Genomic DNA, 24,266 nt, shown 5'->3' with positions numbered 1-24,266 from the left:
AATTGCTGATTTATAATACTGGTTAGCTATCCAGAAAAGCATGTCAGGTAGATCAGCAATAGTGATATAACAAAAAACATTCATTAAAAATTGGGGAGGGGGGGGGGCATAAAAACCAGAACAGCAACAAGAAGAATTTTTAGAATGGGCTTATCTTGTTATAAACTTGGAACAGTTCATTACATAACAGTTCATTACATAACAGTTCATTACATAACATTTCATTACATATTTAAAGGATTTTGGTGTCTTAATATTAGAATCATTAAATGAAAATTGAGTAGTGGGCAGTATAAGGATTGGTCAGTTTGCATGGTCATTGAATTCTTGTAACTATCACCTCTGCTCAAAGGCTATGATAATTAAGCCCAGAACAATTTTGTTTTTTGTTTCCCTACCTACTGCCAACCATATGACTGTTTACTTGCCCTTCTTCTCCTTTTAGATACATAACTACATATTATGGGGAAAAAAAAGATAATTTTAAAAAGATGTGAAATTCCTTCCTACGTATTCTTTCAGGGTTGGGTAGGATACAAAAATAAAAGAACTGAATTCCTTTTTGGTCTAACAAAATTTCATATCTATAGAATGTGCATTGTGAAAGAAACGGAATTTCTTTGTTCCTGTATTATATAAGTTGGTTATTTTTAGTTTTGCAAGTATTTATTACACTTTGGCATTTAATAAAACAACCTTTTTTATGAAAATGATTTTTTTTACCCTAATGTACGCGCACACATTAATTAGCTGATTGTACAATGAATTTAATCTATTTGCTTATGACCATCCAATTAGAAAATTATGAATATTGATACTTTAATTTAAATATCTTATTCATAGATCATTACGTTAAACTTCCCTGTTATATGTTTTGTTGTCACTGATATTATACACAATAGAAATTTATATGCACAATAGAAATTTGAACTTGATATTGAATGTTGCAATATTTACAGCAGATTTATACAAAAACTTTTTCATTTGTTTTATTTTTGCGTATGAAAAGTTGAAAACAAGTTAAGCTCTATCTTATAACAACTGGCCAAAATTTTTTTTTTTATTGAAAGCTTTACATATGGGGTATGTATTTGCTAACTAGTATAAAATCTTAATGTCACACACACGTAATAAAGATTGATTTTATCTCGATGTGGCGAGTGTACTGTGGCCTTTATTTTTGTTGTTACTTTCGTAATGATCAATAGGGAGTGATATGGAAAAACATGCGGATAAAAATAGTCAGCTATGTCACCACATTGCAGCAAATGCCTTATTTGTTAAAAAAAAAAAAAATCTAGGGGAAAAAATGATTAGTTGTAATTGACTTGTATGGATTGAAAGTTTATATTTATAAACAACTACACGTTACATGGCTTAAATATAGACAAGTGATATATATATATATTTTAAAACAGAAAAGGAAGGAAATATATTAAAGTTGTACTGTTACACAAGTAGAAAATGAAATCTTTATACGGATTATAATAAAGTCATTCACATGAATAAAAGGAATTTTTTTCAAAGTTTTTAATTAATTTGTTACACTGATCAGAAGGAAACGATTGTTGAAGGATTATTTTTAAAAAAGAATTGGGGACTTAGATTATAAGGAGACCTATGTCCGTATAAATATATACCAGAAGTCATTGTTATAATAGAGAACGGAAGTGTTCACGTATTCAAAGTGGAGTCGAACTACGAAACACTGCGGTTAAACACTCAATTAGAGACGGCAGCCTTACACGGAAGACGGTTCTTCCAGCCCGCCAGCTGCCATGATAATAGTTCAAAAGGCTCGCAGGTGACGCCCGTCATAGACTATTTTGATTATGTTAATCCGTCTGATGCCGACGAGAGTGAAAGAGTAGATACAGGGGACGATGATTTGGAAGTGGAGAACAACGCTTCCGAGAGCGAAGGCTTTCATTCAGACTCTAAATTGGACTTTGAGAAAAAATCTCAACTCAAGTCTGATCTAAAAAGCAATGGATTAGATAATGATAGAACTAGTATAAATTCAGAGAAAGAATTTGATGCAGACTTTATTGAAGAAAAGAAAAAATATGATAAAATATCTGCTGAAATAAATGATACTATAACAGTTGAGGTTAATTCTACTGCTGAAGAGGTACCTATATGTGGGGATGATAAAACACTTAGAATTGATGATGTAAATGATATCTGTACTAATAATAATGGCCTAAAAGTAAAGAAATTACGTAAGATTGAGCATAAAAGAAGAAATAAGGTACTAAAAAGAGACGTAAAACCGATCGATGATCAAGATAATGATGTAATAGAAAATAAAGCCGAGAATAGCAATAAGGAACTAATTACTGGACAAAATGAACAATATGTTACAAATGATGTAGAATCTACGCTGGCAGTTGAAATAAAAGAGTTTGAGCCGCTTAGTACTGCTGATAATGAGGTTGAACAAGAACTTGAAGAAGAGAAAGAGTGTGTGGAGAGTGTTATTTCCGGTTTACGTACCGAATTGACCTGTAAGCCGGAATACCGAACGGCTCTTCAAGTGGACACTAGTTATCAAGCCGGTGTTAGTAGCGATTCAAATTGTAGCCAATACAGCGCAAGTTCTTGGAATAGCGAGCATGATACTAGTAGCAGTCTCGATCCAAGTCCAAATTTATGGCATTCGTATATTGACTCTGGTATAAGTCTCGGTACTAGTACAGGGGGTATCTATAGTGATACTAGTGATGTTAGCGGGGAGGACTGTAGTTTCTATGACAACCCTAATAACCAAAGATTTCAAACTGACTTCCAGCAAACAACAGATGGCAAATACGTTCAAATTCGGACATTCTTTCCAAGACACAAACTGTTTTATAGTAACAGTAACTGTTTTTCAAATGGTGCAATAAAAAATAATGGTGCATTTCCAAATGTAAATATATATTCGGAGAGTGACGGTGTTGGTGATTATGATGGGTATGGTGGTAACTATAGCGACCCCGTTGTAGGGGCAGAAACTAATGAAATAAGCTGTGATTACTGCCAATTTTGTGCGTGCTCGGAGTACGAGGGTTGTTCCCTAGAACAGATGCTTCCTGGGGATATTTTCTATTATTCTTCCAACTCATTGGTTCTGTGCGTTAAACAGAACAGGCATTGTGAACAAGTGGACTTTCGTCCGAAACAGGTGAGACATTTGACTGTTTATACAAATGTATGTGTTGTGTACATGTATAAATATGTTAATTTGAAAAATCTTTCTCGATGCTTGTTTTCAGTCATATGCATCTTAAAGGAAGATATTAAAACACTGTCCTGGTAGAAATTTTACAATGGAAAATCAAGCACTGTAAAAGTTATGTTTCTATTTGGATTTTTTCATTTAATTTTATTGTTGTTTCCTGGTTTTCGGGCGGAGTGTTTTTGGTTTAGGTCTTTTTGCTTTTTGCGATCGCTTGCCTCTTCAACCATCAGTTTATAATATGGATCTAAGGTTAGAGCGGCACCAGCATCTGCGAATTCTTTCATGTGAAAAAGATATCCAGCTAGCTTATGGATCGTTGTTGGTTCTACGCAGGTGCCTGTTTGTGCCTGAAATAATGCTCAAAGGGGCACCTGAGGTCTCCCTTCACCAGTAAATCTTGAAAGTTGCAATAAATTATGACATATAATGTGTTGGTGCAAGGTAAAACCCAACAAAAAAAAAATAATGAAAAAATTCTTCAATAACATCTTAAGGTACAATTCAGAGAAGAATAAAGAGTCTCTGAGCTTTCAAGAGTTCATTGTAATTGAAATATACCTGAATTTATATTGAAATATACCTGAATTCATATTGAAATAAGTAAGACACAAAGAAAAGAAAAACGCAAAAATTGAAATTAAATTCTCCGATTTCAGCATTTTTGTGCCAGACAGGATCTAATTAGTTTCTTTAATTTTGCTGGTGAACACTAATTCTAAATATTATGAATCTACTGTCGTTTGTCAGACAATTTTGTATGGAATAATTTCTCCCTGTAGACAACAATTATGATGACTCTAGACTTTCTTAATATGTGTATAATACATGAGATAAAATAGATACAATATGCTTTAAATTTTCTCTTTATTTTCAAAATCTCAGTTTCAAAGATAGTTTTTATGGATGTTTTTTTTGTGTGCATATTTATTAATTTGACATCCATTTTATGTTTGAAATTTCTACATTATATTACAGTTTAGCATGATTGTCAGATTACTGATAAATTAGTATTTTTGTCAGATTTCACATTGGTGGGGTCAAGGTTGCGGACTACAAACCACTTGCGTGACACAGCTGTGGCTTCAAATTCCCTGACAGACTTCTATGGTGCCCAATTGTGCCTGAAATAATGCAAAAAAGGGCATCTTAATTATGTATTCCTCCCAGTAAAAATGGAAAGTTGTCATATGATCTTTACAGTGTCTGTGTGACATTTAACACTGCAGAACAAACCAAAGTCAGATTTCCAGCTTTTCTGTTATTGTCAGCATATCCACCTGTTTAGCTCAAAAGGGAGAGCATCAGATTCCAGTAATCCAGGACTTGGTTTCCAGATGAGGCGTAATATTTTCATGACAGTTAATCCTGGGCATTGAGTTTAATGGTCATTTGTCTCTTACACTGATTCAGAAATCATGTGGGATAAGTAGTCGGGCATTTGGTTAGTTATCCAGGGAAGCAGGTAAGGTGGTTCATCCACCGAGACGTGTGAAAATTGGCATAAAAACTTGAAAAACAAACAAACATATTCAGGCTTTTCCAGTGTTGCCATGTTGTGCCTGACCCATACCCGATGGCAAATATTCTTATTTTTTTCCGAGTTTTTAAAGAATTCACAGAAACTCAAACTGAAGAAGTTGCAGAAATTTGTTCCAATATTGTAACCAAAAGACAACCCATATTGGCATTTAGTATTTGTATTTGATTTTCCTCAGATTTTATCATCAAATTTTATTGTAATTTTATTGCTTTGGTTATTATTGATGGGCCCTAAGGTAGCCCTTAAATGGTGAAATGAAGAGCTTGCCTTGCCAGTTGTTCTTGTTGTTTTTGTTCGATTTTTTTTTTTACCTCAATATTTATATTTATCATGTAAGTATAGTATAAGCAGCGTGTTTATTTGATCTGGTGAGCTAATTAATTTCATATTGTATGGCTAGTATCTAGGATAATCAGATTTAAGAATTGTAAAGCTTCGGTGTGATGGAGATCAATAACTACTGTATCCCTGTAGAAGGACATTGAGGGGGCGGACGTAACTGCGTTATTGATTGAGTGGGGAAAAACGAGAAAAGTTTAAGGTATCTTGAAAAATAGCTTGCCTGAGTTTTGTCATTTGTCAAGAAATAATTAGCATCCCACAGATAATGTTCCAGAAAATTCATTGTCGAACAGGTCATTTTTTATTACTTTTAAGGTATATAAAGGCCATACTGTTCTAGATTTGACTTGTTTATTTCGTTTTTATATGTTTTTGGATGTTATGACTTTGATGGTTTGTTACGTCCCTTCTAATGATGTTTCTTAAATGAAAAATTGAAGTATCTGAAAGATATGAGGTTTTTAATACAATTTGAACAAGAAATGTCAAGACATAAATTACAATTCTGCTTTTCTTTGATGCATATTTTAAATGTTCTTGTTGTTAATATTTGTTCATCTTTTCTGTCGGTCTTGTTAATCTTGCTGTCAATATTTGGTCCTCTTTCTGTCCGTCTTTGAAATCTTGCTGTCAATATTCAGTTCTGTTTATGTCAGGCTTCGAAATTTTGCTGTCCAATATTTTGTTCTCTTTGTATCAGTCATTGAAATCTTGCTGTCAATATTTGGTCCTCTTTCTGTCAGTCTTGGAAATCTTGCTGTCAATATTTGGTCCCCTTTCTGTCAATCTTGGGAATCTTGCTGTCAATATTTGGTTCTCTTTCTGTCTGTCTTGGAAATCTTGCTGTCAATATTTGGTCCTCTTTCTGTCAATCTTTGAAATCTTGCTGTCAATATCTGGTCCTCTTTCTGTCAGTCTTCGGAAATCTTGCTGTCAATATTTGGTCCTCTTTGTGTCAGTCTTCGAAATCTTGCTGTCAATATTTGGTCCTCTTTCTGTCAGTCTTGGAAATTTTGCTGTCAATATTGGTCCTCTTTGTGTCAGTTTTGGAAAATTTACTCTCAATATTTGGTCCTCTTTGTGTCAGTCTTGGAAATCTTGCTGTCAATATTAAGTACTCTCTCTCTCTTCAGTCTTGGAAATCTTGCTGTCAATATTTGGTCCTCTTTAAGTAAGTCTCGGAAATCTTGCTGTCAATATTTGGTCCTCTTTCTGTCAGTCTTTGAAATCTTGCTGTCAATATTTGGTCCTCTTTGTGTCAGTTTTGGAAATCTTGCTGTCAATATTAAGTACTCTCTGTCAGTCTTGGAAATCTTACTGTCAATATTTGGTCCTCTTTATGTAAGTCTCGGAAATCATGCTGTCAATATTTGGTCCTCTTTGTGTCAGTCTTTGAAATCTTGCTGTCAATATTTGGTCCTCTTTATGTCAGGTTTGGAAATCTTGCTGTCAATATTAAGTACTCTCTCTGTGTCAGTCTTGGAAATCTTGCTGTCAATATTTGGTCCTCTTTGTGTAAGTCTCGGAAATCATGCTGTCAATATTTGGTCCTCTTTGTGTCAGTCTTTGAAATCTTGCTGTCAATATTTGGTCCTCTTTGTGTCAGTTTTGGAAATCTTGCTGTCAATATTAAGTACTCTCTCTGTGTCAGTCTTGGAAATCTTGCTGTCAATATTTGGTCCTCTTTATGTAAGTCTCAGAAATCTTGCTGTCAATATTAAGTACTCTCTCTCTGTCAGTCTTGGAAATCTTGCTGTTAATATTTGGTCCTCTTTATGTAAGTCTTGGAAATCTTGCTGTCAATATTTGGTCCTCTTTATGTAAGTCTTGGAAATCTTGCTGTCAATATTAAGTATTCTCTCTGTCAGTCTTAGGAAATCTTGCTGTCAATATTTAGTATTCTCTGTGTCAGTCTTAGAAAATCTTACTGTCAATATTTAGTATTCTCTCTGTCAGTCTTAGGAAATCTTACTGTCAATATTTAGTATTCTCTCTGTCAGTCTTAGAAAATCTTGCTGTCAATATTAAGTACTCTCTCTGTCAGTCTTAGAAAATCTTACTGTCAATATTTAGTATTCTCTCTGTCAGTCTTAGGAAATCTTGCTGTCACTATTTAGTATTCTCTCTGTCAGTCTTAGGAAATCTTGCTGTCAATATTTAGTATTCTCTCTGTCAGGCTTAGGAAATCTTGCTGTCACTATTTAGTTCTCTCTCTGTCAGTTATAGGAAATCTTGCTGTCAATATTAAGTACTCTTTCTGTTAGTCTTGGAAATCTTACTTTCATTATTTGTTTCTTGTTCTTGGAAATCTTGCTGCAATATTAGTGTTGAATTTTTTGATGGCATATTAATTGCTCTTCTCCACCTCCCCTGCTTGCTGATGATATTTAGTTGTCTCTTGATATCTGAGTGTTGCTCGCTCTTGTTGTCCATATTTGGTTTCCTGATACCAGTGTTGAACCTTTTACTGATAATATTTAGTTTCATGGATATCTGGTTGGACCTCTTGCTGTCAATGTTTAGTTGTTGGATCTCTTACTGTCAAATTAATATTGGCTTTAGTTTTGATATTTGTCCTGTCACTTTGTTTTGCTATATACCTGGGTTGCTGTTCATTGCAACTTGAAAAGTTGTTGTTCTCTAAGTTTACTTTATTTAAGATCTGTATTCAAGGACACCATTGTTCCATCACCTTCGTTCATTCATAAAAAGGAAAAAAACATGATTGCTTAACTTACTGATTAACTTCTAGGAGAAGGATGGAAAAAAAACGAAATCATTCAAAATAAGGATGAAAAAAAAAATCGTTCAAAATAAATGATATGCCTCCGTTGTTGCACTGACATTGCATGCTTCATTATTTTATAGCCCTGTGAGGAAATCGGTGTACTTTAACCATGTTCCATTGATAAAATCTTGCTGAAAATGACGACTCTGACTAATTTCCAGCTATTCTTGGAGACTGCATATTTGATAGGTTTACTGGATTCTGATGTGTTTGGGATGGGCCGTATTGGTCTTGATATTGGTTGCATTATATAATTTTCCTGTTCGATTGGATATGGGGTTTTTGTTTTATTTTGCATAAATGGATTTTAGTTTAAGGAAATGTACTGGGGCAGAGATTTCTGAACTTGGATTTTCATTGTGACTCAGATAAATTACGTATTGAACAATTTGCTGATCTGCAAAGCGGGCATTGTTTTGCTGGGATATCTGTTGTTTCATTTTGATATCTTGACAACACCAAAAAACAAAAACTGTTTGTTGATTTCAGGACCTGTAAACAAAACTAATAGCTTGCTAACATTTATTGTGATGATTTTTTTCTGTGATAAGCTAATAATGTAGGTCTATATCAGATGAAAATTATTAGTTCCCATTTCATCATTCATGTAGACTTAATAGTATAATCTTCTTGTTTTAGAAATGTGAAAGGAGTTAAACTGAGGTCCAAAAATTAAAAAACATAAGATATGAAATTCCCTTGAAAATTAAAAAAAAAAAAATCACCAAAAACATGACGTCCTGCAATTGATGCGGTGATTGGATGTAGACGAATGTTGCACTAGGAATTTAAAAATGCACTTGGATTTGCATCACTGATAGTTGTATAAATAACACTTTTCTTTTGTGATATTTTAACTTCCATGTATTAAAAAGGCTTGCTCAAAATATAAATTATAACAAGCCTTTACGACATCTTAGATTTTGGACTTAACTGACAATTAAGTAACAAAATAATCAGTGCCATTATAGTGAGTATATTCCATTCACTTTTCATTGTCAAATCATCTGGGAGTTAACACTATAATTGAACTTTTTGATTTAAGGCAACAGTACAAAAAACAAAACAAAAAAAACTTCAAAGGTCGAGGATGAGATGACCACTTCAAAAAAGGCAAACAATTATTTCGAAAGTACCCATTCATTCAATGATTGCAATATTTATTGCAATATATTGCAATACGCCTTTTACCGTAGTGTTACAACTCTACATATATATTATAAAACTGTTTTAAGGTGACCAAATTTTGTTATTAATTATAGTGAATTATTTATGGAGGAAACAGGTGCTTGAAGTAATTAAGTTTTTCAAGGTCAGTTTTAAATGTCTTTGCTATATCCCCCTTATTTAAAAGTGCTTAAGTCATGAGTTTTCTACTATCATTATATCTCATGACCCAGATCATGCTCAATTTGAGAAATAGATTGACCCTGCATTAAATATGGAACATTTCAGGCTTTATACTGGTTAGTCACTTTTTGGCCAGATTCATTCTGTACTCTATACTTGTGGCAAAGGGTTAGTCACTTTTTAGTCCCAGTGTGTTGATCTGTGGGTGCTCTGTACTTATTGCAAAGGGTTAGTCACTTTTTAGTTGCGGCAGGTTCATCTGTGGAAAACGTTTAGTCACTTTTTGGTCCCTTCAGGTTCATCTGTGCTCCGTACTTGTGGCAAAGGGTAAGTCACATTTTAGTCCCAGCAGATTCATCTGTGCTCCGTACTTGTGGCAAAGGGTTAGTCAGTTTTTGGTCTCGGCAGGTTCATCTGTGCTCTATACTTGTGGCTAAGAGTAAGTTACATTTTGGTCTCGGCAGGTTCATCTGTGCTCCATACTTGTGGCAAAGGGTTATTTACTTTTTGGCCCCGGCAGGTTCATCTGTGCTCTATACTTGTGGCAAAGGGTTAGTCACATTTTGGTCCCGGCAGGTTCATCTGTGCTTCGTACTTGTTGCAAAGAGTTAATCCCTTTTGGTTCCAAAAGGTTCATCTGTGCAGACTAGCCTAGCTCTTATACAAGTGGCAAAGTTTTTAAATGGAGTTGAAAAAATGGGGGGAAAAAGAAAAACAAAAAACACACTCAAAACAAATCACACTGAATTGATAAGCTGGCTTTATAGTTACAGTAAGTGATGCCTTTGTTACTATGATACATTTAGTTTTGTTTGAATCTGTATTGTTCAGTCTCTGCTGTGATCAACAGTGTCTGAAATGTGACACACCTTATGAAATAATAATGGAATCGATTATAAATTATTGAATTGTTTTTATTGGTCCCATAATGCATCGAGGAGAATGAGTCAGTGAAGATTAATGATAAAAGTTGACAGAAATCAGTGTCTGAAATCAGTTGTGGTTTTTACCGTCATTATTGGCCTCTTCTCTGCTACAGGCTCTACCCATGCCACCAGTGCAGACCAATCGTGACATCTGATCATGGTCTGCACTGTTTGCCATTTAGCCAGTACACTGTACTTATTTTGAAATTTCTCCCTTTCAAAAAGATTAACAGACAAGCCACACAAACACGATCATTCAGTAATTATTTATTGCATACGTTTCTGCTATAATTATGCCTTCATCAGTGCAAAACATAAAAATAAAATTACCGGATGCAACGTCATAACATAACACGCGCAGAACACAATATGGCGTTCAGCGGCAAAAATATGATAACATGTAGAAACAAATATTTATATCATTGAGTTTTCTCTTAGTATATCTCAGATATTTGGAATGTAAGTACCTTTGGTTGAATCTGTAGCCCTTGGGGTGTGGTGTGAATCCCATGGGGGCCAATGTCCATGAAGTACAAAATCAATTTTTGCAACTTTTCTTATAGAGTTGTCTTGTCAGTTGACAATTTTATATACAAAGTTGGATACTTTGTTGTTTGTTTTCAATCATGTTGATACAGAGAAAAATGGTGTAGTTTGAAAATAAAATGGGGCTTCAAGTCTAACATTTTTAGTACAGTTTGTTCAGGTTTCTATACAGAGTTTAAAATAAGTTTTTATTACAGTGCTTAATATATTTTTAAGAAAAAGAGATATTTCTATACATTGCAGGTCACACCCAAGTCTGCTGCTTTGAATCCTAATGCATCTGTGTTCCTAAGTGTCAAGACATCTACCCCTGGTGCTCAACCATCTTATACAGGACAGTACGATCATAACGACAGTGGCATAGGAAATACAACCAACAGTAGTAAGTTCAGTTTTCTTATATTTTATCCTTATTATTATACAGCTGAACAGATGACCGGAACTCGGTAAATGCTGGCGGCAAACTGGTGGCAAAGTGTAAATCACATGGTTCCAACAGGGTTAAAAAAAGGGAGGAGGGGGTGGAGGGGAGACGCATTTTCATTTGATATGGATTTAAAAAAGAAAAAGAAAAATGATTTGAATGCTAGTATACCAGTCTATGCCCCAAGCAGATGCCTGTTTGTTGATTTTATCATTTAGATATTTAATTATCTTTATAAGGTCACCTTAAAGAATTATGACTGAAGTTAATAAATTGGGAAAAAAGACATACAAATTGGAATATTGAAATCTGTCTTTACATAATTGATATAAAGAGAAAAATCTGTGGAAAGTAAAAAAAAAAGAAACAATTAAAAAAAATGAAAAATTATATAAATTTAAGTTATGTAATGTAAAAAAAGGGATTGTTTTAGGTATTATTAAACTAAAAATTCAATAACTTTATGACCTTTTATAATGCTTAAATTGAAGGGCAGTTCCCTCCAATATTCCCACCCACACTTCTTTTTATACTTTATGTCTGAAATCAAAGATACAATCAAAAATCTGTGTATAATCCCCATAAAATGAAGACATTATGCTTGCTATTTTTCCGTTACAGGCAGAGTCCTATAGGAAAAACAATTTCCGAGTGACCTTTACTATTTGCCAGTCTAATACACTAGAGCCATTATATTGAATTGTAGAGGTCATAGCCTTAAAAGGAGTGACATTTTACTCAAAATTATGCACAAATTTTGCTCAGAATTATGGGGACTGTAATTTTGCTAGAATTATTTGAGAGAAAAAAATGTAAACCTTGAAATTCTAGTGAATTTTTTTTTTACGATGGTAATACTTGTCGGATTTTTCCTCGTTTAAAATGTCCTTTATGAGGTTTTAACCGAGAAACACAAAAAGCTGATACATTATGTTTCAATATTCATTGTCTAGAAATTAAATACAAAATCTCAGTGCTTGTGAAGCAAGACAAAAACAGACTAAAATTTTGAATGCATCCTTTTATTTTAAGATGGTTGAAAAAAATATAAAAAAATCAGAATTTCGAGAATTCCTTAAAATTCCATTTTAAATTTATTTTGTCTGAACAGGCTCTATACTGTTAGCTGACCAACTTAAAATTTTCATCTTGATTTCCACAAAGTTTATTACTGACAGTTTCAAAACAGAAAGGAAATTTGAGTCCATTTAAAAAAATTCATCATGTAATTCTTAGTAAAAGATTTTACAGTGTTGCTGTTTATACATTTGGCCAAAAAAAAAATTATATCAAATATAGCAATTAGTGCCAAAACCTCCCCTTCCCCATCCCCACTCTGACTCCCCCAAATATTTTTAGGGTTTAATGGTCCATTTGTTTAAATAGATTGCATAGGTTTGAATCCCACCTGGCACGTTGTACAGGAGAAAGTTGTCTTGGTATAGGAAGTCAGTGGCTCTAACTCTGGTGTCTCGTAAATAATATCTGGGGGTCTTTCAAAGCCAATCAAAGGTTGAACAATCACATAGTGACCATTACTGGTTTTTTTTTTGGGGGGGGGGGAGTGTAGAATTTCCATCCCCCATTAAAAAACATTTCTGGTGCTATTCAATAACCAGTCTGAAGTTTTTATGAGGTCATAGTTCCATGACATTTGCATCAATTTCATGTCAGGGGAATGTAAATTTACACGGTAATGATTTTTATTTAAAAATAAATCAGAATGAAAATCATACTGTATAATAGGGATGGGTTTGAAATAATAAATCTCTGTGAAACTGGAAAAAAATCCAGCATTTTCAGGAAACTGTATTGTATTTTTCAATCCATACAAAAGTCTATATTTAGAGTAATAAGACAATTTCATATACTTTTTTGTTCTAACGGCAGACTAAATATGGACCGAAAGATGTAATTGGATATCATGAATTGATTATTGCGGCAATAATGAAATTGGCCAATTTTTACTCGATGTATTCTTGTTATTGATTTTGTGGTGTTGTCATAAAGTGACAATTAGAGAGGTTAGTAAAGTGAATATTATCTGAACATTATCCCAGTTGTTATTGTTTCGGTTTTGTGAATTAACTGTTTATAAACAGAAAGGTTGGGGGAGTCAGGGGGCGGGGGGATGTTAACAGGAAGTGGGTAAATAGTCTGCCTACTTCAGAAAACATCATTACATGTTGAAAGATAAAAAAAATAAGTGATTGTCAATTCAAAAGAAAAAAAAATGCTCAGTTGCATGTCGCCATATGGTTGTATTTTAACAGAAAGAAAGACATTTGATAAATAAAATTCGTAAAACATTACTAAAGAAATATTTGATTTATATTGTAGCATATGTTTTAATTTTGAACAGTCCATTTGTTTAGGTATGAATTTTAATCTACCGTATGAAAATCAGTCTAATTTAACTGTTCAATATTAAGATAATTTTAATTATTATGACAGACCCAAATTCAAACAAGTCTTTTCACATTTATTTAAGTTAGAAAATTTTAGATATTTGTAATAACCATTTTAGTGTAGTGACAATAGTATGTTTATTTTTGAGAAAATAAATAAAACTTTCATATGGATAATAGTTCCAATTTCAAATTGAGGCAAGACCAAGTCCCATGTATATCTTGTAAAAGATTTTTTAATTAATAAATGGTGTACTGATAGTTGAAACCAAGTTAAATTTCATTCCTTGACCAACAGTGTTTACAGGTTTTGTAATGTTGAAAAAATAAACACAAAGTTTAAGATTGGGGAATGCTCTCGGAAATTTATCTATCTTAAAAAAAACCTTTTGACCCCATATTTGTTTTTTGAAACCCTCATTATCAACAGAAATCCGTTGAAAAAAATGAAAAAATTTCAATATTTCCTTTAAGCACTAAAATTTTCTGATATTGACATGTTTGAACTGCTCATTATCAATTTTTGGGATATTCATTACAAAAAAAAACTTGAAGTTGGTCAGCCAACAGTATAGAGGCTGGTCAGACTTGATGATCAAAGGCTAATCACTTTTGGTTACATCATGTTTAGGCAGAAATAAAATAAATTTATCCTTCTAACATTTAAATAATGGTTTTAGAGCATGTTAGATACTTATCACCCAAAGAAAATAGTGCTGAATTTGAAATAAAATAGCAAAAATTAAACATTAAGTAGCATTTTAACTTCCATATAAAATACTAAATCATTATAATTGTACTTATTAATGCCAAAAAAAGCAACAGAAGCATAATATAAATCTGGTAATTTACTAATTAGTAACTTTTTGAAGACTATAACATTACACTAAAAATACGATTTTTTTGAGAAATGGAAATAAAAGCATTACTGAGACTTGTTAAATATTTAAAATAATGGAATTCATAGATAATAGAAACATTCTTTATTGTCAAGAGGATGACTTGTGAGAAGTGATTCGGTGTATTGCATCTTTCGTGAGAAAGAGACTGCAAATAGTAGTTGGTAAAAATAAACTGTGTAGGTGCTAGGCCTCTGTATGGTGTACTGTTGGGATCAAAATTACGAAAAAAAAGTATCTGTTTATTGAATTGTTCATCCTGTATTGTAGATATATTTGTACTAGAAGTACTACTAAATAGAACAATTGAAGAAGAGTATAGAACATTTTATGGCATTAGTAAATTTATATATGAAAATTTAAAATACCATTTTAACTGTTGAATGAGAAAACTATACTAAACTTAAAGAAATGGGGCAAAAATTAAATTTCAAGGAAAAATTACATTTAAAATGCGTTAATGAAAAGATTTTGCTATATTTATAACCCAAATTTTACTTTTGTAACTAGTCGGGCTTTTTTCGCATATTCTGTTTATTCGGAAATTTTTTCAAAAGATACTTAGTGCAGTTTGCAATGTGTAAATTACTTCCTTTGTTTAATTGACAATATTTTTACTTTTTAATGCATTTTAAAAATTTGTCATGAAAACTGGCATGAATCTGGAGGCATGCTGCTTTAAAATTACGTCCCACTTTGTACTCCATACTTACAAGGTTTTATCTGCACTTATCAAGGATACTGTGTGTGTGTATACATGATAAACTTGACTTGTTGATGCAATAAGATAGTACATGTGGCAAAAATGTTTTCAATTGGGGGAGTTGCTTTTTCGCTGATGGTTTGAGTAAAATAAGTTAAATGTATGACACAGCATTGTCATAGGTTTTAATAGAGTTCTATATTTAGTTTGCAATCTTGATTATCCATAGTGTAGTTTTTTTTAATGATCAGGAAATAAATTAAATCCATGAGTGAATGAGCTAATGCATTAGGGGATCTTTTTGGGGAAAAGTGTACTTCATAAATGCGGATTTTTCTGTGGTTTGGATATAATATGCATTACTGAATTTTATTGTAGATACTGCAGTTCATGTATGACAGTTACATGTAAATTTCTTAAATGATGACAAATTGGATATTGTTTTCCCCTTTACCACACTAAATATCTTAAATGGACTTGTCCATCTTTCAATCTGCCATTCTGGATAAGTCCATTTATCATTTCTAGGGAATATTTTAGAAGATAGCTTTTAGTGCAGACTGTGATCTGATTACACTGGCTTAGTTGATTGGTCATATTTTGTTTATGGTTTAGGTCATGTGATCAACACATGAACACTGTAAATGCATTGTATATTGAAGACGGGATTATTTTCTTAAATAAACAAAAGGTCAAGTTTTAAGTTAATTTTGATGACATGCTTTTGAATAGACTAACTCCGCAATTATGAATATTTGGGGTTTTTCCCTAAACTTAAATCCGTAGGTGCAAACACATTTATTACAGTTACAGCTTTGAAAATAAGCGCAAGAGGTTGGCTTATCTATTGTGACGGGTAGTGCACCGAGAAGCTTTAACGGTGAAAGTTGGTATGTGACTACAGAATAGCTGGGGAAAACCCACATTTGCCGAGTTCCGGATAACATCTATTGTAACGGTTCAATTTTTATTTATTTTCAGCTTCTGATTTCTCATATACCAACGGTGACATCAGTGTCGATAAATCCGACGCTGGGGTGTTCTCCCCGACGTCCGACTCTCCATTCCAGGCTGACTTACCAACATTCACCGACAATCATAATTTCAAGTGAGTAGTTGAAATAGTAGAGCTGTAGTTATTAGTTAAGCAATGTTAATGTTATAAGGACAGTTTGCTATCAGATTGATATATATACTTCATATACTTATATAATTCATACATTATTTTAGAGGTGTTCATGTTATGACATGAAATATTTCAGTGAAAGAAAGTCTCTTCTGAAGAGAAAAGCATCTGATAAAGAAATAAGTATCTTTAATTCATAAACAATGCCGTACAGGATTTTGTTTACCCATGGTAAAATGTTGTGACAAATAACCAGCATCGTCCCAGCATGTCTGAGTTAACAGTTAACTGCTCTAATCTCTGTATGACAGCTGGGCATTTTCACCATGTCACCAGGGGCCGAAATAAGGCCCCATTCCCAAATTCAAAATAGCCCTTTTCCCAATTTGTAAAGAAAAAATTCCCCAACAGCAGTCCTAAAATATGAAACTGAATTAAGTTCTGAGAAAAATTGAACTGTTTAAAGAAGTGAGAGGTTACATGAATATACACATGTTTAAAAAAACAAAACCTTTCAAGTGATGTAGTATGTAGTTTTTGCACTTTATAAAATTTCTTGAATTTCCCAAAATGTGGAATATTTTTTCCCAATTAATGTTAAGAGTCGTTTTTCCCAAAACAGCTAGAAAAGGCCCCGAAAAGAATCTGCAGATCTGTTGAGACTGTATATATCTGTGTTACTGAATAAACATGGTGTAACAGACGGGCAAAATATGCTTGTAAATATTGCAGATAATTATTGTAAAATGTATGGAAAACCTCAGATGACCCCGAACACAATGTTCGATATATCAGGTGACCACTTTCACAACACTTGATATCTCATGTAACTTCCTATATATAAGATACTTGATACCTCTGGTGACTGTTCATTCACATATAAGTTTTATATTTATTACTATCGTGGTATAAGGATCGTAATACCATCTTTTATCATCTATATTCTTCTACATGACGTCACTTATATCACACCTCATTGTCGATACTTGTTACTAGTGTGATGTAGTAGTCACAGACTGGTATTATTATGCAAACCAAACTAAATAACGCAACATGATTTCCGTAATATGATAGAGCTATGAGGCAGCAGTACGTAAATGTTACCGCACAAAAGAATGGTCAAGCTATTGAGGCCGCAAAACTGTACATAAACGTGTAACAGGAAGGAATGGTCATTATAATAGCTTGCAATATAATTGTCATCTCAATCTGAAAAGTGTAGGATTTTGTTTTTTTACTTCACCCAAGCACAAACTATGTGCTTAATTGATAACATACACATAATGATTCTGAAATATAGTATTCATGATCAAATATTTGATTGGAATAAATGAAGATAATATGATTCTATTTATATTTATTTTTCAAGCTCAAGTTCTATTTTCCCCCCTGTATTGTAGTTACTAGTAGACCCGACCTGAGATGGATGTATTTGTATGTATTATCTTATAAAGAATAATCAATTTATACACTATAATTAGTTCTCTTACTTTTAGTGAGAACAGCAGTGCCACAATGAAGTTGGAGGAGACGGTTGGGAACCTATTATTAGACAACACAGGAATGTACGGCGTGGATGCCGTGCCACCCGCAGCCAACTTCAGTGGAGTGGAGGCCGTCCCTATGACTGGTATACAGTATAGTACTGAAAATGGTAATGCAGGTAACTATTAAGATGAAAATTGGAACCAGTCAACATTCTGGGTTTTGGCTAATTTAATGGCTGCTAATACTGAACTGGAGTTTTACTGTTTGTGATTTAACTCCATAACTACACAGACTGGGCCTCCAGTGTATAATGCAGACTGGTCACTGTTCTACTCCATGGCAACCAAACTGTTCTCAAGTCTTTAATCGAGATAGGAATGTGTTGAAGTCCATGACTTCTCAGATTGGGCCGTCAGTCTATAATGCAAACTGGTCATTATTCAACTCTTTATACTAAGAATGGTTTTTGGTCAGATTTATGACCACTCAGACTGAGTATCCAGCCTTTATGATTCAGACTGGTACATAAAATTACAGAGTGTATATGCCTTTCTATTATACTGGTGAAAGATTTTATAACGGCAGTAAAGGCTGGCTAATCTGAAATATTTATTTTAATCTTAGAAATTTAACAACCTTTGGGTTATTAATGATGCTTTCTTTTATTTACATGATGTAACTTGATAGGGGTAAAGCATATGTGCATTTCCAGTGCTATTTGTTAACATAATATGTAAAGTGAGAAATAAGATGAATATCTCATAGCTGCAAGTGAGAATATGATTTATATTTCACAGATGGTGATACAGAGGGTAATGTTACAGATGATCAGCTGAGACATGTTCTCAAAAATCAGCTCGAGTCATACTGCTCAAGGTATTGTAGCTTTCTATAAGGTCTCCTGGGACCAGCCACACCCTGGTCCTGCCCCCCCCCCCCATTAAAACCTCCACCTCCTCAATGCTCCAACTAAATAGACTCACTAAATGACCAGTTGATCTAGATCAGCAGGGACATTGATTTGGTCCTTACTGTTTACTATTCAGTCAGTCCATACTTTGAAATTTTCCCTAAAAATGATGAAAAGATTTGTTCGGTTTAAAATATGGACAATTTCATGAATGTGTAAGGGTTAAAAAGTAAAAGCTGTTTTCTGAAAGTTTTTTTAATAACGAATGTGTTAAGCCTTCAAGCTCTATTCCAAATAAGTCAATTACATATATACTAAAAACAAATTTTATACTTCTCTGTGAAGAAATGTACTTTTCCTGACATTAACTTTTAATAAGTTATTTATTTTGACTACAAAGCATTCAGATAATAGCTAGCTTTTTATTTTTTATGCGATTTATTTTAGTAATAAATGAGAGTTAATTTGCAACCTAAGCACTAAATTAAGAGTGAGAAAAAAAATCAGTAAAGGAATACAGTGTTTTATAGAACATACAAAGGTGAAATTTAGAATTAATGTCTAGACGTAGAAATATCCTACACTTACTGCCGGGGATTCCCCGCGCAGACTTTATTACACGGTAATAGTTTCAAGAGTCTCCTGTCTTAAATGTCATTTGTGCCATATGTTTCACTTGTGCTATTTTTAGATTGACGAGTTTTGAGGACATTGGAAAATTCTCCGAAAATTGGCAAATTTTACCGTGTGCACTAATTTCTTTCCTGTATAATTATATTGCCTTTCTGCTGGGGTTAGAGAACTGAGGCTAGATTGTTGTAATGAGACCCGGTAACTCAACTTGAACAAGTAGGACCAAAATACAGACTTTCAAACCTTTCACTTGCAAGGAAACATTTCAAAACATTTTGTTTTTGTATTTTTTTTAAATGAGTCAAACACACATGCAAATTGAATTTACATTCTGTTAACATTTAAAAAAAAATTCCCACTCAAGGAAGTAGCTTCAAATATTACCATTTCATTTCATTTACCCTTTTTGTTATCAGGGTGAGGGGGATCTTAAGAAATAACACAAAAGGTTAGGATTGTAAGCTGGGAACCAGTCCTCTACTTTTTAGCCCCTGGTTCTTAGTTCATGTATAATATAAGATAAGATAGCCTCAATAATTGTTTTACATGGTAAAAGTATTAAAAAAGTATTATTGTAAATGTGCAAGCCTTATAACTAGATATGAAATAAAGACTCAATTGCTCCTGAGTAGATAATGGAATGAGATGTAAACAAAATTAGGAAAGGAATATTATAATATATGATGTCATTTAACTAAATGTTGTAATCTCCCTGAATGTTGTTCCTTATATTTTAATTAAGTCTATTTCAATGAATGTTTTACAATGCAGAAAGATGTGAATTATTTTGTCATGCATAATGACATATAATACGGCATGGCTTGCTCAGATGCTTTGTAATTTATCACAACTGTCAATAATACACTGTACTTCCAAATAGGAACCATGCATTTTTCTAAGGACAATGTTCTTAATAATAAAACCTATTACCTAAATCCGAGATGATATATTCCCAAACTGAAACTTAGACATTGTTTTCAAAGACATTGTTTTCAAAATAAATTTTCGATTTCCTAAATTCTAAATGATACATATATGATTATAAAAGTACTGAACTTCCAAATTTGAACTTCAATATTTTTCTTATGATTAATTTTCTATAGAGTTTGTCAGGTTATGAAATATATATATACTCGGATATCTTGATAGAAACGGGGGAAGAAATCCATAACTGTTAAATGGACGAGTCACATTTCAACCTTACAATTCTCCATTGATTGGACATGCCATTGATCAAAAGAAGCAAAATATCAACCTTGAAATGGCTCTGTTTTCTTGTGTCGTAGGTCGCTGCATCAAAAACATCATTGATTAAGAGACAATTTTATATTTCTCATCCAGTATGTTTGTTATAAAGTATACATTTTACCCTACATTGGTATTTCTTGATTTAAGATACTTTAATTGAGAGAGCTAAAATTAGTAAGAAAATTAGAAAACGATGAAAAGCTTTTATCTTATCCCTTATCATCACATAACATCTATATCTCAAAGAAATAAATATCATAATGGCATTATTGGTGTCTAGTTACCAGTGATTGTAGGTCTGTTATACTGATCAGTGTCGTTCTATACTAAAAATAGATAAATCGAGAATTGAAACCAGGCGAAACAAAAAAAAAGTCTTTTCAATGGCGTCGCCTAAAACCCTGTAATTATTGTTTTCTTGAAAGAATGCTAGCTTGTATATCTCTATTGATAATTATTGTGCGACATTACTTAAATATTATTTGCGGATTATTCGTCTTTTTTCTCTCCAGAAGCATGTTATAACCTGTATTTATACTTTGAATTTTTACTCTGCTGAAGCTGTTAGTGTAAAACCTGTGCTGCCCGTATCGAGCTGGATGTGCAGTTTCACCTGGCTCAGTATCGGTGGCTGCCTGGAAATTTTTACCTTGATATCCTCGAAATTGTTAATAGATTGTCTCAAAACCAGAAGCTGGTCAATTTGATTTGTTAAAAAATCAGCAGGTAAAAGGGTAATAAATCTTGTTACAATGGGAGAAAATGAAATAGAAAAATTATTTGGAGTGTCCTTTGGGATTGGGATAAATATCCCATGAGATTAGGATAAGTTTGATTTAATTTTTTTCCCCATTTCAATGATGGCTTTCCTCTATGTATCCAGAAGTTTGATAAAGTTTAATAATACACTCGGCCAAATAGTTTCTTATTAAAAGTCACAACGCAATAGGACAGCAAACTTAAGTAAAATGTTGTTACATGATACCTTTCATAATGCTTTACGTAAAATTATAAGTTGTCACAAAAACTTCTAGAAGTGACTGTAATGAAGTTATTAGATTTTGAATTGTGGGATGAATTCATTGATGAAAAATATCTTCGTACAGCCAAAAGTATATAGCTGCCAAAAAGCTGCCATAATTCTTGTATAGATTTCTTCCGATTTCATAAATAGATGTACAAATATGTTAAAATGCTCTAGAAATGATTTCCCTTGATTGATTGGGAGTTAAAAAAATATATTTTGCAATGTGTTACAAATTTTTGTTCCTTGATTTGCAAAATTAGAAATGGTTTAAGTAGTGATTACAAGTTTATAGCGGTATTTGTTGCATGTTAATACATTTTCTATTTCAGAGAAAATTTATCCAATGACTCTTACCTGCAATCTCAGATGGATGCCGACCAGTATGTTCCCGTAGCAACGGTTGCCAATCTTGACCAAATACAGAAATTGACCAGTGATACACAGCTTATCGTAGACTTGTTACGTGGTATGTTTGTTAGCATTGTTGTTATCTGTGTAATTCTGGTGAATTTAGTAGTTAAGTTCACAACGGAGGTGATATCCTTCTTGTAAGAAAGCCGTCCATCTGCAGGAAAGTTGGCCATGTGACCCAACTCATTTTGTTGCGATTTAAAAACGAAGAGAAAAACAAATGCAGGGGTTTTATTATGTTTGAAAGGCACATGGTTATTTCTTGAAAATACATGTTCAAGATCAGTTGTCACAGAGAATTACGCCTGGTCCAAGGATCAAACCTGCCCTTAATTACTAATCCTATGCTCTTCCTATTGAGCTAAAATGGTATGGCCTCATTAGCAGAAGCTGACTGCTGAACTAACTTAGCTCACTGTTATCAATTTGAATCATTATGCCCTCCGCTGCGGGTTTGAATCTGGTTGTTTGGCTAGCTTATGGAAGATTGATGGTCCTACTTGTATATTGTCGCACTTGACCCTCTCTAGAATATTGAATAAGACAAGGAATAGCACCCGAGTCTTTCCGCTGAAATATTGAATGAAAGTGACCATACAGTAAGACTTGTTTTGTTGCGACGTGAAATCCAACAGATGAAAATATTGAGATTATACGCATGTATTTGATGTTGATAAATTTGTACAAGAGACATGAATGTCATTGATTCTTGTAAGTTTTATCTATGTGTCATTTGTTTAAAATGGAAATTTACAATCCACATATTACTATTTATATTGATCTTATTCTGTTTCTTTAAGATGGTTAAGATATTTATGGAAACATATGTTGTACAATTGTGATCAATTCTTAGCGAGAATAAAAAAGAAATAAGTACATGTATGTACCTGAATACACCTGTGATTAATTGTTCAATAAAGAAAAAGGAAGATGCTGATTTAGCAATTCTGTATATAAGCAGGGTTGCCATTAAAAGGTGGATAGAGGCTGAAGCACATTTTTGGTTGCCTAAAAACTTAGGAAACATTGTATGTTGTTTAATGACCACCTCAAATTCAAAATGGACCGTCTCGGAAAAATTCTAATAACAGTTCTGCATAAGTATTGCATGATATTAAAAACCAAAATTATTTTACCCAGTACTACGATTGAATTAGTTATTATTGTAAAGCCTGTTTTTTTTAGGCTCTTTCGCTTGAAAATTTGGTGTTTGAAACATAAATTAAAGGTCATTGATGTGATTTTGGATTTTTTTATTGCCAATTTTCCTGAAATGAACCCTTTCGTTTATGTCAATGGTCAGGAAAATGTGCAGCTTGACTGGAACTCGAACCAAGGACCATCTGAATATCATTTCACAGCTGTATTAACTGATCTACTTGACTGCTTACCAATTTCTGTTTTAGTGAAACAGTTCTTTTTTGTGTTACTTGCATCCTTGAAAGATCGCTAGGGAAAAGTTGAATGTCCAGCTCTTAACACTCTTAGTTATAATTTTTTTTCTAAAACAAAACAAAACTATCGAGCACTAAATTTAATCAATTTTGTCATTTCAGAGTCCAACTTCGTGCAAGATGACGAGAAAGGTGTAAAAGTTCGGCCAAATCATAACAGATGTATTGTGATATTACGAGAGATACCAGAGTCAACCCCTGTCGCAGTACGTCATATTCTCAATGTTTTAAAAGAAAAGAAAAAAAAGCATTATTTGCTTGCCATTTGTTCATTATCACCTGATACCTCGGGACAATAATACAGTTCTTCGTCTACATCTTTATGGTTTATGAAGACATTTAATGTTGACCAACCTCAATTTGTTTCCTCATTCCATAAGAGCGAGCAATGGCATGGTGGTTAAGGATAGTTGCCTGTCAACCATATGATCATTGGTTTGAGTCTTTTATGGTCACTGTCATGCATGCTTGTAAAACTGGTTAATCCAGAAACCTAATTTAAAATATTAAATTAAAGTTGATATATAAATTTTAATATAATTATACTCGTTTTTAGCCAAACTTTTGTCATCGTTTGAGAAGATGTGAAGTTGATAATACATGTGAGACTATGTATAATTGTTTAAACTGAACTTCATCCACTGTTCATTGGTTGGACAGGCAGACAGGTTGTTTTAAAAATGTCCAGCAGTCCCTGAATATATTGCTTTTGACTCTTCATCATCTGTCAGTCTGCCTTGTCCATTTGCTCTAATACTTTACCCCCGGGTTTGTCAGTCTGTCTGATATACTTTATATTCTGTGATTTATCAATGAACGG

General features: G+C 33.2%; 1 protein-coding gene across 5 annotated transcripts in view; it reads left to right on the top strand.

Annotated features, from left to right (window-relative positions):
* LOC132747026 (la-related protein 4-like) overlaps window positions 1–24,266 on the top strand; it is a 65,214-nt gene that overhangs the window by 27,048 nt on the left and 13,900 nt on the right. For 2 of the 5 annotated variants that reach the window (XM_060736332.1, XM_060736333.1), the window contains exons 3-8: window positions 10,959–11,097; window positions 16,131–16,257; window positions 17,772–17,938; window positions 18,561–18,639; window positions 21,911–22,047; window positions 23,549–23,652. In XM_060736332.1, coding sequence (XP_060592315.1) covers window positions 10,959–11,097; window positions 16,131–16,257; window positions 17,772–17,938; window positions 18,561–18,639; window positions 21,911–22,047; window positions 23,549–23,652 — 753 coding nt within the window. The other 3 variants (XM_060736331.1, XM_060736334.1, XM_060736335.1) reach the window with 3 other exon arrangements.

This window comes from Ruditapes philippinarum, unplaced genomic scaffold (assembly GCF_026571515.1).
Source record: "Ruditapes philippinarum isolate M1 unplaced genomic scaffold, ASM2657151v2 ctg914_1_1_1_1, whole genome shotgun sequence".
Lineage (NCBI taxonomy): Eukaryota > Metazoa > Mollusca > Bivalvia > Venerida > Veneridae > Ruditapes > Ruditapes philippinarum.
The sequence above is the reverse complement of the archived record's forward strand: the minus strand, read 5'-3'. Positions and strand labels throughout refer to the sequence as shown.